This window comes from Rana temporaria, chromosome 13 (assembly GCF_905171775.1).
Source record: "Rana temporaria chromosome 13, aRanTem1.1, whole genome shotgun sequence".
Lineage (NCBI taxonomy): Eukaryota > Metazoa > Chordata > Amphibia > Anura > Ranidae > Rana > Rana temporaria.
Window position 1 is genome coordinate 54,159,080 of NC_053501.1, and position 18,449 is coordinate 54,177,528.

The following is an 18,449-nucleotide window of genomic DNA, read 5'->3' on the forward strand; positions in this document are numbered from 1 at the left end:
CAGCTCAAAAAAAGTGCAAAATGAATAAACATTCAATAAACCTTTTATAAACAATATTTGTAACACACGAAGTTCATATAGTGAATAGATGCAGCATGTGTGGAATCTCGTTCAGGCATTACAAGATGTTTGAGATGTTCCACTTCCACAATGACATATGTTTGAAGATATGGTGTCTCATAGGGTGAAAGTTGACCTCTTACCAGAAATGATGGACCCCTATTACAGAGATCAAACTCGCTGTAGGAGTATATTCATCTGTCTGGATATCTTCCACTTTGTTGTCCTGCTTCCATGCAACTCACAGACTTGAACTCGGGTGATTCAAAGACCAAGGAATTGGATTGCTTTCATGGGCGTTCAGCTTATTAACGCGCTTGGAAATTCCAGGTGTATTAACAGATCTTTTATATCCATAACAATGTAAAGGAACTCCAAAGATCAGGAAAAGAAAAATCCTCCGTGTAAACCTGCATGGATTTATTAGTCACTGTAAATGTGAGGGGATGATCTGACATAAGGGGATGCTCTGCTGATTTTATCATTCAATTATGTATAAGCAAAAATTATGTTTTTCTGTAGTGCAAACTGGATTTGCCTTTAGTAAATAAACCCCTCATATTTAAACATATGTGGTCCTTTTCAAGTGGAACATATCAGACATCTTGCAATGCTCAGTGATTGAAAGCATGCAGGATATTCCACATATGCTGCATCTATTCACTGAACTCTGTGTTACAAATAAGCGTCACAAAAAGCACTTATTTATAATATTTTTTTTATTGAATGTTTATTTTGCACTGTTTTGTATTGTGGTTTATGCATCAGTCACTATTCTTTTTCAGTATATTGAATCACATTTACATCAAGTATTATCTTATGCACAATGATAACTTTATGAATGCATATATTGTCACATTTTATACGGTTTAACACAGGAAATATAAATAAAGCCTGCTATAATTTTTTTTAAATTCATTCCTGGTCTTGGGTAGCAGCGGTTTCAATATATATATATATCCCTGCGCGTGTGTGTGTGTGTATATATATATATATATATATATATATACATATACATATATATATATATATATATATATATATATATATATATACATATACATACATATATATATATATATACACACATATACATATACATACATATATATATATATATATACACACATACACAAATTACACTTTTTTTTTTTACTTTTAAATATTGCACCAATTTTTTTTTTTTTTTAAATTAGCCTGCGCCTTGGTGAGATGTTAGGGGGTCTATACAGACAGAGAAAGGGACTGAGGACAGATTCCCCAGTCCCTTTCTCGGCAGCCCCCAGATGCACTGAAGATGAATGGACATGACAGAGGCTCCTCTCCATTCATAAACTGAAGCATAGTAAACACAGTTTACAATGCTCAGGGGTAGTGATTGCTGCATTTGGAAAAAGGTGCTGGTAAATTACAGATTTACCAGCTCCTTCCTCCGCTCTCCATCCTGACAGATCAAGGACACGCAGAACAGTCAGGGATGAATGGTGCAGGGAGTTACAAGCACCGATCTTCCTGTATAGATTTCAGTGTCACAGAATAGGACAGGAAGATGCTACATAAAGTACTGACAGTGGGCATATTTCTTAGCAATGGGTATAGTTTGTTTGAGTCAACTTGGCCCAAACTAACCATTTAAAAATTAAAGTTCATCACCTTAACAAATAAGTTAAAAATCCCCCCTACTAGCTGTCAGAATGGGAGCCGGTGTATCTGTTTTACATTTTACACCCTGAATATGGGTGTAACATGTTACAAAAAGTGAACTTATCCTTTAAAGCGTAACTCCACTTTGGTTAAGGAAAAAAAAAAAAAAACAAGCCCCCCCCCCTCCTTGGGTGACCTATGTACATTGCAGGGATAACAAACTTTGTTGCAGATTCCTACCTTTTTGTTGTTCTGACAAAATCCCTCTGTTCTGAGTGGGTCTAATGGGAGTGGTTTCATAATTACCTGTCAGGTGTGCAGCTGCAGGGCACCAATGAGGAAATCTGTGTTCCTATTGAAAGTGTTTCTCTAAAAATTACATTTTAGTTGCAGGGGATGCCTGAAATGTGACTTGTATCCTAGGCAGACTTCTCGGAAAATTGGTGAGCCAATCACAATAGCAGGAAATTATGTTTCTGGGGAGTGGTCAGTATACATTCTGTGTACAGAACACTTCCAAGTAGCCATATTGCAATGGATTCTCAAAAAACTACAGTAGCTGCAGGTTGAAAAGGAAATTTTTATTAACATTCAAGTACAATATTAGTGTTGCAATTATATGAGCTATCGTATATTATTTCTTTACTATATATATATATATATATATATTTTTTCCCCTCCATGAAAGTGGAGTTACCCTTTGAAACAAACCTGGAGTTAAGCTTTAAAGCAGCAGGCTTCCACAAGAGGGTGCTGTTCTCCAAATAATAACTGACTTCCAACTGGAAGGCGCAGATTTACATCATGAAATGTGGCCCGAGCTTCAAGTGGAAAGTGCTTACTGATAGAGATTTGGGGGCTTTCAGGTTAAAGCAGATTTCCACCCAGTTCTTCAAGTTCCTTGCAACACAATGCCTACCCATAATACAGTCTGTATTGGCAATTTTTATTTTGAAATACCTAATTTTTCTTTATGTAGTCTGCACTTTCAGTTCTGGCCACCTAGGTGATTTTTGTCATTAGATATGCAAGGAGTTCTAGCAAATCACCTATCCCAGGAGTCTTTGAACTGCACTTGACCGCCTTCCAGGTTCTGCCTTAACTGACAGGTTGCCAAAGCAATGTGGCGGGAACTTCTGCCAACGCCCCCCCATTGTTATGGCAACCTGTAAACAACAGTAGTGTCCCTACTGTGCAGCCACGAGATCGGAATGTGCATGTTGGGTAGCCAGCTGAACGGAATCCTAGAAGTAAGTAGGAGTGGGCTTCAGCTGCCCACACTAATGACTAGGGCTGCAACTAACAATTATTTTCATAATCGATTAGTTGGCCGATTAATTTTTTCGATTAATCGGATAATAGCCTTAAAAAAGGCCAATTTGTTGTTGGGCAGATTACAAAACACAAATTGTCGGAAAAACACATTACATGCTTTTCTGCAGCTTCTCTATTGAAGTATATTGAACCTAAAATAAATAAAAATAGCACCGTTTTGCGTTAAAAACTCCTTGCCCTTTCCAAATATGTAGGAGCTGAAAAAAAAAAAAAATCATGGATGTGAACGTGTCCCATAGGAAAACATTTAACTAAACTGTAGTGTGTTTCTGCAAAAAACAGAGGTGTGACCCCGGCCTGAGATGTTTAGTAACATAATGGGGTTAAAAAAAACTAAAATAAGTACAAAAAGAGCAAATAATTGCTACTGTAAGGGGTTCATTTTTTTTTTACTGTGGGACAGTGAAAGTAATATATACAGTAGCGATTTGCTTTTTTGTACTATAAAGGGCTAATTTTAGTTTTTTTTAACCCCATTATGTTACTGGCCGATTAATCAATTATGAAAATTGTAATCAATTAATTTGATAATCGATTCGTTGTTTCAGCCCTAATGACCACTGCCTGTCTGCTGGGATCCTGTGATAAATATGATATTGGTAAGCAAGAAGAAGAAATACACATATAATAGTATCTTGTTTATATTGTGCAAATCAAGAGAATCACAGAAGTGCTTTTTGAAGAAAACTTGCGCTCCGCTTTAATGGCAAAGTTCTGAAAAGCGTGAGACTGGAATGAAAACTCTAGAACTAATATCTTCCGCAAGAAATGTCAACAGTAGCAGCCTTCACGCAGGTTTATTTTATTCCAATAACTGACCACTCTTACTTGTGCACAGCCTAAGCCAGTCCAAGGCAATATAATATTTCATTTTCGGGTCACTCATTTTAACCTGCGATGTACATATTTTGATTTGTAAGCAAATGTATAAAGATTAATGAACTAGTACAGTTGTCAAAGCTGGATAATGGTCGCTAAATTAAAAAAATTGGTCAAATTTGATATCTGCAACAAATAAACAAGAGTTCTTTGGATGTATTACTGAAACCAGTGCGTCTTCCAACAATTACAGTCTAATCTTGACCTCGTAACACCCCCAGCTCTCCAGGCTTGCTGTAGCATGTGTCTGCTCTAGGCGATATAAGCAGTGAGTGCCAGAAGCAGGCTTTGTTATCCACCACTGGCCCCCTGAACATAGGGTAGGAGTGACTTCATACTAGCTTGGTACAAACTGTCTAGCATGTGGTTCCATCACACAAACTTCTTCCGAGTCGCTGTGAATCGTTCCATGTACTGAAACAGAAAAACAAATTGTAACTGATCAATAATCTTGTAACTCTGTAGGTCGCTATATATTACTTATTATGGTTAGGGCAGTCATATGTGCCAAAATAATCCATAAGGGCACCAACTGGAAAAAGTCTGTAGTAATACAAACAGCAAAAACCGAGTATCTTAATCGTTTAGTGTGCTTTGAAATACCTGGAAAAAGAGGAATTTTGACTTGCCTGCAGATTCCATATCTTGGAGTACATGACAGGCTGAATATGCTGCAACTCTGGATCATAGGCTGCTATCTTCAGGCAACTGGCAAAGAGTTTGGATGTACTCCTATAACCCTACCCTACTCTGACAGCTCAGTATATGTGCCAATGTCCTTGGGTGGTAGGTCTCCCTTATGGAAAAGCAGTGGCGTACCAACAGGGGAGGGGGGGTCCCCCTGGCTGCCATACATTGGGGGGGTGTCAGGTCATAAAAAGTGCAGCTACCCACCTATCTGAAGAGACTGACAGACAGTATCACCAGCTTTATCAGGCTCACAGGTAAGTGGGGCTGGCTGTGGTGACCATTCAGGTGTAGGATCCCCCTATGTAGTACAGATCTGGGTGTCGTCCGGTTTGTGTCAGTCGGTCAGGGCTGAGCTTGCAGTGTTGTAGGGTGGAATGTCCAGTGACTTTCTCCCACCACCACCCACTGCCCGACACCTGGAGCCATATCTGAATGAGGCCCATCATCCACCCAGCCTGGCACTATAATTTTGTGTAGGGGGACTAGAGAGAATGTGGGGGGGGGCATAGGGTGAATTATTGAAAATGGTTTTGGGGGGGGGGGTGTAGAGTGACTGCATCTTCTCCTAAACCGCCTTTACTCACCTCACCACCTCCATCACAGCTGGTGACAATACCCTGTACTTCCAGGTATGGTGGACCATATGAAGTTGCTCAGGTCTAGCAGCCAATCATGTTGCCTGTATGCTGTCACATGATCAGTGAAGGGGGGCGGGGGGTACTAGATATAGAATCCACCCTGGGTGTCAAGTGCTCTAGGTACTCCCCTGTGGAGAAGTTTTCTTTATCACTCTTCACTGCCATCTGCTATACTATTAGAAGAGGCGCATCTGGGATTCTTGTAACCTTAGCAATATTACACATTTACCACCTCTTCTGCCCAGAGCCTATTATAAAAAATACTCTTTCCCACCATGAGGGCTTCGCTACTGGACGGCTGACACCTGGTTGCGGTTTATCCCTCTCTGGACACGCTTACTCCATTTTAACATCCTACTTCCAGCTCATGCATCCTCTCCCACCACCTTGCACCAATGCTTTACAGGCTCGAGATTTTTTTTTAACCTACAAAATGTTGTGCTTTTATAATTATTAGTTTTTGTTTTTTTTTTATAAAAAGTTGAACTTATCCTTTAAGACGGCCATCTCTGTCCAGAGCTCTAAAGTGTCAGGCTTCTGCTCTACCCCCACCATCTCTTGTAGAGGAGAAAGTGACTCTACCTTCTCTGGAAAGTGTAGAGATGGGAGAAGACCTTGACTCACAGCTAAAAGAGGCTGCAAATGATTTCTCACCCCCAGGCTCCTTTACACCAGATACTTTGGCTTCACACAAAATACTTGCCAATATTGACATGCTCACTTCTGCTGTGTGTAACATTTTTGGCATAGTGGCTGTTGAATCTACTCTCACCATGCCTATATGGGCATTAAAGAGACCTGGCAAGTATAAAAGACATTTCTCATTCATGAACAAATAGAATGGGCAATATATGAAAATCAGTGCAATGCTCTTTATCCAGTGGAAAAATAATTCACTGAAAAGCAGACTGTTCTGGTAATAGACCCCGCCCTAAATAAATCTCTTACTGTGCCTATAGAAGATGCATGTTCATTTAAGGATTCTGAAGACAGAAATACCAGATGGAAATTGAAAGAGGTTGTAAACCCCTATTTAAAAATAAATAACCTATAAGACAAAAGGCATCATGAGCTAGTATGCATTGCATACTAGCACATTACGAAATACTTACCTTAGAACGAAGCACTGTGCTCTGTGAAAACATGTGGTGCGGTGGTTTCAAGATGCACCATAAGGGGGCACTTGAAGAAAGATGGGCTGCATGGTCGAGTTTCCAGAAGAAAGCCATTACTACGCAAATGCCACAAAGTATCCCGCTTACAATACGCCAAACAGCACAGAGACAAGCCTCAAACACTCATTTGGAGTGATGGGACTCAAAATTTTGCTTTTTGGCCACAACCATAAACGCTACATTTGGAGAGGAGTCAACAAGGCCTTTGCTGAAAGGTACACCATTCCTACTGTGAAAAACTTGGGTGGATCGCTGATATTTTGGGGATGTGTGAGCTACAAAGGCACAATAAATGAGCAGAGATTAAAAGGTTAGCCCCTAGAAGTCGCACATATAAGGTGTCCAAGAGAAGTGAATGTGGCAACCTCAGGCAACCAGCCCAAAATTATATGTATTGTATGAATTTGTATACATTTTTAAATTATTCTATAGGTTTGTATATATTTTAATGTATATGAAGATCCATGGATATTATGATTTTCATTATTTCCAGCACATGCTGGGTGCATATATTGTTACTAATTAGTATAGGATATGCAAACCAAGTAAATGCTATACCTATGCTAGGTAGGATCGGGCCATGCATCTTTTTTTTTTTTCATAATTTCTTTTTATTCCATACTGTCATCAGTGCAGTACAGTGTCATCATATAACTTGTGTGGCTGTCAGGGACACTGACAGTATGCAAATAAAAAAATGATATATCTATATAAATAAAGCGAGTACACATGGAATAATTATCACTGAGGGGCAGCACGATTTTCATAAATAGTTTTCTTGGAACACTGGAATTGGGGAAAAGTGTGCCATCTATTGCCTTGTACACACAATTGGAATTTCCGATGAAAAAAGGCAGATGGAATTTTTTTGATCGGATATTCTGACCATGTGTATCACGGTCCGTGTGTATGCCCCATCGGACTTTTTCTGTCAGAAATTCCGATGGAGTTAGAGAGAGAGAACATGTTCTCTTTTTTTCCCCCCCGACAGAAAAAAAATTTGAATCGGATGTTCAGTTCGTCTGTATGGAACTTCGACGGAGGAAAAAAAACGAACACACGCATGCTCGGAAGCATTGAACTTTATTTTTCTAGGCTCGTCATAGTGTTGTACGTCACCGCATTTTTGACGGTCGGAATTTGGTGTGTCCGTGTGTATGCAAGACAGCTTGAACGGAATTCCGTCGGAAAGACCCGTCAAGAGTTTATCCCGACGGAAACAGTACTAAAGAGAATTGGTTGGACATTATTTCTTTATCACTTTTTGATGGACTATGAAAAGTTTAACATCTGATTTATCGGTTTTGGTACTGATGCTTTATTTGTTTGTATTAACACTGGAGTAATTTGTGAGATTCATAGTTTATGACTGGATGAATATTTTAGAGCAGTGTGGCATCATCAGGTATTTTTTATATTTAACTTACATGTGGGAACACATAAGGCGTCAGCTTCAGCTCATTGGTTGCAGAATTTTTTTTGTTTATTTTGGTTTGCTTTGAATATTTAAGTCATGGGGTGGCAGCGCAGTTGCTGTCAGGGGAAGCGTGAAGGAAAATTTGAGATTATAGAGTGTCACTAACAGCTCTGGGGTTGCCGACATCATATCAGATGGTTGCGCCCAGCAGGACTTTTGGACATCTGTACAAACAAGGCTTTTACAAGTAGAAATAAATGTGAATAAAATATGTTAAATTCATGTATAATCTTATAGGAAGATGAAATTATTGGTCTAGTGTCAGGGTCTCTAAACAAACTCAGATATCACTTTACTATTGAACACTAGTACCTGTTTGATTTATACATGCGGTTATACATTTCCTCCAGGCTTGCATATACTCACTGACCTTGTCAAAGCCTTCCAGGTCTCTTAGCATTTTTATTTCAAAAAGGTTTCCCTCCACAGCCAACAGGGAGATCTGGGAATCACTGAGTATGCAATGGGGTAACATACTGAGCTCCAAACAGTTCTCTTCTAGACGCAAAACCTTGAGACGTGGACACCGAGAAACTTGGGCTGAGATCAGGGATATCTGTGTGAAAAGAATATAAAGTTATCACAAATACTATACTTTGCACTTGTGTGTGGCCCTAGTGGCTCAATTTGGAAACAGACATAAGGTCAGTGGTCTACTGAAAAACTAGAGGAGATCAAGTGTGGTTCCTCACACCTCCAGAAGACTGCACCATAGCAGCACATCTTCACATCGCTACAGCCACAATTTTTGGCCCTGCTGCATTTTTTTGGGAGCAAATCACAAGGCACACTGAAAAAGTACAATAAGCATTGGTATCAGCTGGCACAATGATAACCCCTAGCATTGGTATCAGCGGGCACAATGATAACCCCTAGCATTGGTATCAGCGGGCACAATGATAACCCCTAGCATTGGTATCAGCGGGCACAATGATAACCCCTAGCATTGGTATCAGCGGGCACAATGATAACCCCTAGCATTGGTATCAGCGGGCACAATGATAACCCCTAGCATTGGTATCAGCGGGCACAATGATAACCCCTAGCATTGGCATCAGCGGGCACAATGATAACCCCTAGCATTGGCATCAGCTGGCACAATGATAACCCCCAGCCAGGGTGGATATAAACCAATGATTTTTTATTAAAATTTTTTTAAATCAAATAAATAAAAACACAGATTTCGATTTTTATCAATTTTTTTTTAATAAAATGCTTTTGGAGTAAAAATCAATCTTAAGATAGTTTTCTATAACCACTTGCTTACTGGGCACTTAAACCCCCCCCCCCTCCTGCTCAGATGCCGATTTAAAAATCACAGCGGGATGGAGTGCACTCTCGTGCCCGATACCCGGAAGTGCAGGATCACACACACACACACACACACACACACACATACATACATACATATATTTATTATATGATCCTGTGCAGTGCGGCTGTCCAGTAGCAGTAAATGTGCAGATAAAGAGTAAAGACAAGTGTGTCTTGCCTACAGTTAAGCATGTGGGTGGGAGTGTCATGGTCTGGGGCTGCTTGTGTTCTGACGAGAAATGCCCCTTGTCAAATAATGCCCGCCCTGTACTGCGCAAATGCAGGGCTTGCGTTGTACGAAGCCGCCGAACATTGGAATACGTTCCTGATGCTCGTGCAAGTCTGCAAAGGACGGATTTGTTCATGATGGGAGCGTGTGAGCGGCGGATGGCAACAGAAGGGGGTGTTTATTGTAATGATGAGCTGAGCAGTGCTGTTAAGAGGGGGGCGAAATTTGTCACGAAACTCAAACACATTACCTAAACAAATATTTCTCTGCTATTCTTCCTACACAAGGTCAACACGTGTAGGAAGAATGGCAGAGATATATTTGTTTAGGAGATGTGTTTGAGTTTCATGGCAAATTCCACCCCCCTCTTAACAGCACTGCCCATCATTAGAAAATACGCCTCCTTCTGTTGCCATCCACTCCTCACACGCTCCCATCATAAATACATCCGCCCGTTGCAGAGTTGCACAAAAATCGGGATCGTGTGGCACAATGTCGTCTTTTGTGCGCAGGCGCCGTGTACAGCTGATCCTAAATTACGATGTTTGGACCCTTTTGGTGGCTCCGAACTGCGCAAGCGCTGCGCCTGTGCAGTACCAGGTGGGCAATTTTCGACGGGGGGCATTTCTCGCCACAACACTGGCACTTGGGATCTACAGTTCATTGAGGGAACCATGAATGCCAACATATACTGTGACATACTGAAGTGGAGCATTATCCCCTCCCTTCAGAGACTGGGCCACAGGACGGTATTCCAACATGATAACGACCCCAAACACACCTCCAGGACGACCACTGCCTTGCTAAAGAAGCCGAGGGTAAAAGGTGATGGACTGGCCAAGCATGTCTCCAGACCTAAACCCCATTGAGCATCTGTGGGGCTTCCTCAAACAGAAGGTGGAGGAGTGCAAGGTCTCCAACATCCATCAGCTCTGTGATGTCATCATGGAGGGGTGGAAGAGGACTCCAGTGGCAACCTGCGAAGCTCTGGTAAACTCCAAGTCCATGACTGTTAAGGCAGTGCTGGAAAATAATGGTGACCACACAAAATATTGACACTTTGGGCCCCAATTTGGATATTTTCACTTAGGGGGTGCACTTTTGTTGCCATCGGTTTAGACAATAATGGCTGTGTGTTGAGTTATTTTGAGGGGACAGAAATTTACACTGTTATAAAAGCTGTACAATCACTACTTTACATTGTAGCAAAGTGTCATTTCTTCAGTGTTGAAGGATGAAGTGACTAGCGCAATATTAAATGGCTATGTGGCAAAAAGTGTTTGTCAGTGAATGAAACTGATCCTTAATTAGACATATAAACACAGTGCCAAAATATAAATAAACAAGAATAATGGTGATAAATCCAATCAGCATGTAGCAAGTGAGAAATCATGCACAAAACAACTGTGATTCTGTGGTAAGTCAGCAAACAAATAAATTCTCAATAGTCCTGAGATGATGAAAGAGTTTTGAATAGCTGGTGCATAAATGGAATAAAGCAATAAATATAATGGATAAATATATATAATCAAAAGTTCCATCAAACAGAAATTCTCCAAAAGAAAATGGTGTGATAATCTTAGGAATCCTCCAATGTGGGTCTTCAAAAAAATGTGCTCACAAAGCGCTTACCTTCCCCAAGAAGTAATCAAGCCTTGATTATATGAGTGCTGCTGGATCTGTATCTGGGTATGGATGTCCAGGGCGTCCTGTGCAGTCCTAGGTTATCAGCTCCAGGCTTCTATTGGGTGACGGTGGTGCTCAGCATGGAGGAATAAAAAAGATTGCTTCCCATAGTGTGGTAAATCGGAGGCTGGTTTATTGTAAAAACGCTAACATTGCATACAAAACAAAGTAAAAATGAAACGAAAGGAAAACACAGCTGATCATAGCTTCCTTCCTAGGGACGGGCTTATCACAGGAACACACAAGGAAGCTATGATCAGCTGTGTTTTCCTTTCGTTTTTACTTTGTTTTGTATGCAATGTTAGCGTTTTTACAATAAACCAGCCTCCGATTTACCACACTATGGGAAGCAATCTTTTTTATTCCTCCATGCTGAGCACCACCGTCACCCAATAGAAGCCTGGAGCTGATAACCTAGGACTGCACAGGACGCCCTGGACATCCATACCCAGATACAGATCCAGCAGCACTCATATAATCAAGGCTTGATTACTTCTTGGGGAAGGTAAGCGCTTTGTGAGCACATTTTTTTGAAGACCCACATTGGAGGATTCCTAAGATTATCACACCATTTTCTTTTGGAGAATTTCTGTTTGATGGAACTTTTGATTATATTTATTGCTTTATTCCATTTATGCACCAGCTATTCAAAACTCTTTCATCATCTCAGGACTATTGAGAATTTATTTGTTTGCTGACTTACCACAGCATCACAGTTGTTTTGTGCATGATTTTTCACTTGCTACATGCTGATTGGATTTATCACCATTATTCTTGTTTATTTATATTTTGGCACTGTGTTTATATGTCTAATTAAGGATCAGTTTCATTCACTGACAAACACTTTTTGCCACATAGCCATTTAATATTGCGCTAGTCACTTCATCCTTCACTGCTATATTGTATTCATCACTTTTATACATTATTAGACTGAGCAGCATTATTACATTTCACATTATATTATATCTCAATTTTTTTCATCTCAAAGTTGTTTTTGGTAGGCGCGAGAGCACCATCACATTTTTATATTTCTTCAGTGTTGTCCCATGAAAAGATAGAATAAAATATTTACAAAAATGTGAAGGGTGTACTCACTTTTGTGAGATTGTGTGTGTACGTACGTAGGGACTTTAGATTGTAAGCTCCTTGAGGACAGAGACTGATGTGAATGTACAATAAGTGTGGGGTAAACTGAGCGCTGAATAAATGATAGAGTAATTTCATATTTCTTCACTAGGAACCACTCTGTCACTGTAGTATCCGGTTTCAAGTTTTCTCCAATTAAAAACTCATTAAAATGTATATCATTTTCAAAAACAAATTTTGGACGGACCAGATTTACATTTCCTAGCATTACAGACCTGGTTCTGGTTCAAGTTGATCTCTATGGCTTGTACTCCAGCCACCTCATCAGAAATTGACTGGATCTTATTTTTGGATAGGTCCACCACATCCAGATGCCGCAGGCTGCAGAGCTCGGGTGGCATAGCGCGAAGTTGGTTGCCAGAGAGGTTGAGGGTCTTCAAGGCAGAGAGCTGACCAAAGTCTGCGGGGAGGCGGCTGATCTGGTTAGCACTTAGATGCAAAGTCTCCAGTTTTTTCAATCTACACAGTTCATCTGGGAGCTTGCCTGAGAAAACAAGATTTTACAAAGATTTAGTATCTACAGTGGGGAAAATATTTGATTCTTGCAGATTTTGTAAGTTTGTCCACTTACAAAGCAATAGGGTTATCCCGATACTGAGCTTTTGCCCGAGTACTTGTACTGGGGTAAATGCTCCAATGCTTGATCCGATACCTGGACAGTTAGTGGTGATCGATGCGGTGGTGGGGGGAGTTACAAGCACCAGTCCCCCTGTATAGATTTCAATAAATCATGACACCTGCCTTCTCCTTCTCTCCCTCCCGCGGCTGTCACCCCTGACTATCCTCGTATCCTCCTCCAGTCCCCCTCTGTGTCCTCCTTCGTGCTAGTCCAGTCCCCCTCCATGCTGCTGTCCCCCCTCCATGCTGCTGTCCCCCCTCCATGCTCCTTGGCCCCCCTCCATGCTCCTTGGCCCCCCTCCATGCTCCTTGGCCCCCCTTGTCCTTGATATGTCAGGAAGGAGAAAGGAGCTGGCAAATCTGTCATTTACTGGCTCCTTCCTTTTCCGAATGAGTCAGTGATCACTGATCCTGTCCATTCCTAACTGAGCATGTTTACAATGCTTTAGTTTATGAATGGAGAGGAACCTTGGTTTTTATTGTTTCCATTTTATTGTTTATAGTGCAAAAAAAAAAAAAACTGCAGTGGTGATCAAACACCACTTACGAGTGTTGTCTCGCAAGACGAGCAGAATTCAACATAATAGGGCCTGCAGTACCGTATTTGGCCTGAGGTGCAGGGGCACTGGAGCTGAGCAGAGCTGAACGGCGACGATCGCAGGCGATCGTCGCCGTTCGGCAATGCTCGGAAATACTCAGTTTCTGAGCCTTTCTGACGTTTGTCGAGGTCAGCCGACGTGTCCTCAGGCCTTTCCGGCCGTTTACGAGGCTCTCCGGCGCCCCCCCACCTCTGTCCACATGCAGTATTGCATCCCATTGAAGTCAATGCAGAACAAATTATTTTTGTTTCCATTGACTTCAATAGGGAAACTCGCTTTGATATGCAAGTTCTTTGGATTATGAGCATTCATCAACTGTATATAACCAGTAAGGTGACTCTTACCTAGCCTGTTATTATTCATGGACAAGCTCTTGAGAACACCAAACTTTCCCATCCATGGAGGTAAAACGTCAATCTTGTTACTGGACAGGTTGATGGTTCGTAGGTTGGCAGACAGCCTCTGTAGATCTTCAGGGAACTTTATAAGAAAAATGGAATGAAGAATAAAAGAAATAAAAAAAAAAGGGAAGAAAGGAATGGAGAGAATACAAGAATATATTCTACCACATCACGCAAAACGAAGAGGATTATTTAAAAAGGGGAACTCCAATGAAAAAATATATTTTTTGAAACTGCAAATGACAGTTTCAGCTATAGTACAGTGGAGGAATTGTTTTGATCGATCTTTACTTTCCCTTTTCTCATCCAGTCACAAAAAGCCTTGCATTCTTTTCACAGAATGCAAAGGTGATCTGTGAAAGGACAAGGGACATTTTTTTTACCCCGCACCTAATCCCCCTTAACCATTAAAAGAACACTTTGCCGTGCAATGTTTTTTGTTATTGAACGAGGGGAAAGGAAGGGGAGAGTGAAGGACAGGAACTCCGCAAGTAAGCTCTGGTGGGTGGAGTGAAATGCGTTGAGGGCGTGGACTGGCTGAGACTGCCATTCACTATCATACAGCAGGCTTTGACCTGATGTGCGGCTTCCAGGACACCTGTCGCTCTCTACCAGGAACCCCACAATTATAGCTAAACTGTCAGTTGCAGCACCAGAAGAAGAGCCCGATATGTAATATCCAACATGAACAAAACTGTTATTTCTACAGTAACCAGCAGTGCTGTACTCCTATCATACACCTCATTAGAGGTAACGTACTTCACTTTTAGGTTTTCTAAAACAATTCTTTCCCTGAAGCCCAACTTTAAAGCGCAGCTCCACCCACATCCGCTTTTCGGAACCCTCCCCCCTCCGGTGTCACATTTGGCACCTTTCAGGGGGGAGGGGGTGCAGATACCCAAGACAGGCATTTGCACCCACTTTTGGGAATACGGGACTGCGGCAGACACGTCTCTACCCGCAGCCCCCCGCTGTCTTCTGGGAAACACACTGTTCCCAGGAGAGAGGGGGACCAGTGACGGCGTGGCGCGCTACTCGCGCATGCGCAGTAGGGAATCAGGCAGTGAAGCCGCAAAACATCTCCCTTCCCGATTCCCTAACCGAGGATGGCGGCAGGTTCAGCCGAGGGACGAGGGATTGCTCATCCTCGGCTGACGACATCGTGGGCACGCTGGACAGGTAAGTGTGCATTTTTTAAAACTTCAGAAGCTGCAGTATTTGTAGCTGCTGGCTTTAAAAAAAAAAAAAAAAAATTGCGGAACGTTCGCTTTAAAAAGATTGTACAGAGTGCAGGATCAATCATATTTCACATCTAATTTCATTGGAGAACTCAGAGTGGAAAAGGATTGATTATCTCTTGCCATTAGTTACTGCACATGAGACTCGTGGATAGGTTTGCTTTATTCCCACATCCCTCCCTAGTCACTCTATTCAGCAACAGGAGCCAGAATAAAATACCCACCACTTCTGGTTATAGAGGAGCATGTGACAGCACTAAGCCAATCAGCGCTGACACACAGGGAGTCCATGGGCTGTGGAAGCGAATACTCCAGTGACTTCTAGTTTACATAGAGCTTTCTTTTGCACCTGGGCAGCTGAATAGATTAATGTAGTTTTGCCCAGCAACCTACCCAAAGTGACCCTACTGCTTTTGCCTGCTTGGGTAAAGCACATGGTAACTAAGGTAAAAAATGTGAAATCCATCTTTAAAAGAAAACACCAGCTTTGGGGAATCTTGAGGACGAAGATTGGACTGAGGCACTGAATACGTGTAAGGCTGTTTCACCCAGGCTATCTGACAGATTAACCCAAATATATAATTCTACACCGCTCATAGCTCACACCAGTAAGAATGTCAAATCTAGCCATTCTATCACCTCCTGTAGTCCTGCTCATATATACAGGGATTCTGGTAACAGGTGGTGGATTTCCTTCATGACGACATGGGTCTCCACTGATTCTACACCCCAAACTGTGCCTACTGGGTATCTTTCCAGACAATGCCACCCACAAATACACCAAAATATTCATGCATGAGACCCCATTTTCCGCCCGAAAAAAACAATCGCTAAACTTCGGATGAGGCAGGCTCCCCCTAGACTGACTGGAAGACTGAAGTAAACACCACATTGCCCTATAAAAAAAAGTAATCAATATTAATAGAGGGTGCCCTGCAAAATATAACAAGATCTGGGATTTCTGGCTTGGTGCATCTGATACATGTGTCTAGTAGGGATGAGCTGAACACACCCCCCCCCCCCGGTTCGGTTCGCAGCAGAAAATGCGAACAGGAAAAAAAATTTGTTCGAACACCGTTAAAGTCTATAGGACACGAACATGAAAAATCAAGAGTGCTCATTTTAAAAGGTTAATATGCAACTTATTGTCAGAAAAAGTGTTTGTGGACCAGGGTCCTGCCCCAGGGGACATGTATCAATGCAAAAAAATATCGTTGTAAAAACTGCCGTTTAAATTTCGTACTTGGGGGTGTCTATAGTATGCCTGTAAAGTAGTGCATGTTTCCCGTGTTTATAACAGTGTCTGCACAAAATGACATTTCTAAAAAATAAAAAATAAATAAAAAAAAGGAAATTTAAACCTACTTGCGGCTATAATGAATTGTCGGGTCCTGGCAATACAGATCAAAGTCGTAAAAAAAAAAAAAAAAAAAAAGCGTTGGGGTCCCCCTAAATTACATTACCAGGCCCTTCAGGTCTGGAATGGATATTGAGGGGAACCCTACACCACCTTAGACCCTTATCTGAGCACGTAACCGGGCAGGCCGCAGGAAAAGAGGGGGGGCGAGAGAGCCCCTCCTCCTGAACCGTACCAGGCCGCATGCCCTCAACATGGGGAGGATGTCCCCATGTTGATGGGGACAATGGCCTCATCCTCAGAACCTTTGCCTGGTGGTTGTGGGGGTCTGTGGGCGTGTGGGCTTAACAAAGGGGAACTCTAGATCCAGCCCCCCCCCCCATGGGAATTGGTAACATTGTACCCTTACCATTTCACAAAGAAAAAGTGTGAACATTTTAAAAATGACAGAAGACGGCTTGGGACAAGTCCTTTATTAAAAAAAAAAAAAACTACAAACACATTCCAGCGATGTAATTCAGTCTCTCGATGTCCAGCGATGATCGACGCACGATCCTCACGGGTGGCCCTGCCCTTGGTTATTAAAGAACGGTCGAACAGCTTGAGCGTCATTAAGCCGGGTGCCTCCGGTGCAGGCAGGATTGTGCTGCGTTCCTCGCTGGAGAATGGATCATCGCTGGACATCAAGAGACTGGATTACATCGCTAGAATGTATTTTATTTTCAAAAAGGACTTGTCCCAAGCCATCTTCTGTCATTTTTAACATTCTCACACTTTTTCTTTGTGAAGTGGTAGGGGCACAATGTACCCCTTACCAATTCACATAGGTAGGTGGGGGGGGCAGGATCTGGAGTTCCCCTTTGTTAAAGGGGGCTTCCAGATTCCAATAAGCCCCCAGCCTGCAGACCCCCACAACCACCGGGCAAGGGTTGTGGGCATGAGACCCTTGTCCCCCATCAACATGGGGACATCCTTCCCATGTTGAGGGCATGTGGCCTGGTACGGTTCAAGGCAGGGGGGGGGGGGCCTCTCTCGCCTCCCCTCTTTTCCTGCAGCCTGACAGGTTGTGTGTTTGGATAAGGGTCTGGTATGGATTTTTGGGGGGAACCCCACACCATTTTTTTATTTGGCGTAGGGTTCCCCTTTTTTTTGCTGAAATGACTGTTTACAGGGTATAGAGACATAAGTTAACCGATTCCTTTTAAAAATGATTAAAAATAGATAAAAAACAATCATATAAATGTACCTGCAGTTTAGTTTCGTTTTTGCTGTTGTTTTCTGGTTCTCTGATGTACAGAGACAAAGAGTTAATAGAGGGCAGTGATGCTTTGTAAAAGGAAACTGGATTGGTGCTGACACACAGTAATCACACCTCCTTGATTAGTCACCACAGTGAGAAATCTCCCAGTACTGTGGTGATCAGGAAACAGACAACCAGGAAGTGTCCAGAACAGAGAGGAATTACAGCCACATCAAAGCAAAAACGAACAATGAGGACATGAAACCAGGACTGCAGTAAGGTAAAGGAAGCTATTTAGCAAAAAAAAAAAAAAAATTCCTTTAGTGACCCTTTAATATCCATACCAGACATGAAGAGCCTGGTAATTGAATTTAGGGGGAACCCCACATTTTTTTTTTATTATTATTTTTCAATGACTTTGATCTGTATTGCTGGGACCCAACAATTCATTATAGCCGCAAGTAGTTTTAAATGACTTTTTCCCTCTTTAGAAATGTCATTTTGTGCAGACTGTTAGAACACTTTATTGTTTCACTTTAAGCATTATTAAAGGGGAGTTTCAGGCTTTTTTTATGTTTATTAAAAGTCAGCAGCTACAAAAAGTGTACCTGTTGGCTTTTAATAAACAGACAGACACTCACCTGCTCCACGGTCCAGCGACCCGCCGGCCGGAGCTCCGCTCTTCTCCCCCCCCTCCCCCTCTCCGGCCGACGTCTTCATTCC

The 18,449-nt window shown here is 42.0% G+C and overlaps 1 protein-coding gene across 1 annotated transcript in view; it reads right to left on the minus strand.

Moving 5' to 3' along the window:
- Positions 1-3,664: 3,664 nt before the first annotated feature.
- The window catches only part of LRRC57 (leucine rich repeat containing 57), a 37,012-nt gene continuing 22,227 nt past the window's right edge, over positions 3,665-18,449 (minus strand). The window contains exons 3-6 of the mRNA XM_040331927.1: positions 13,835-13,970; positions 12,489-12,757; positions 8,269-8,454; positions 3,665-4,332 (exon numbers count right to left, since the gene is read on the minus strand). Coding sequence (XP_040187861.1) covers positions 4,291-4,332; positions 8,269-8,454; positions 12,489-12,757; positions 13,835-13,970 — 633 coding nt within the window. The 3' untranslated portion in view covers positions 3,665-4,290. The remainder of the gene's footprint in view (positions 4,333-8,268; positions 8,455-12,488; positions 12,758-13,834; positions 13,971-18,449) is intronic.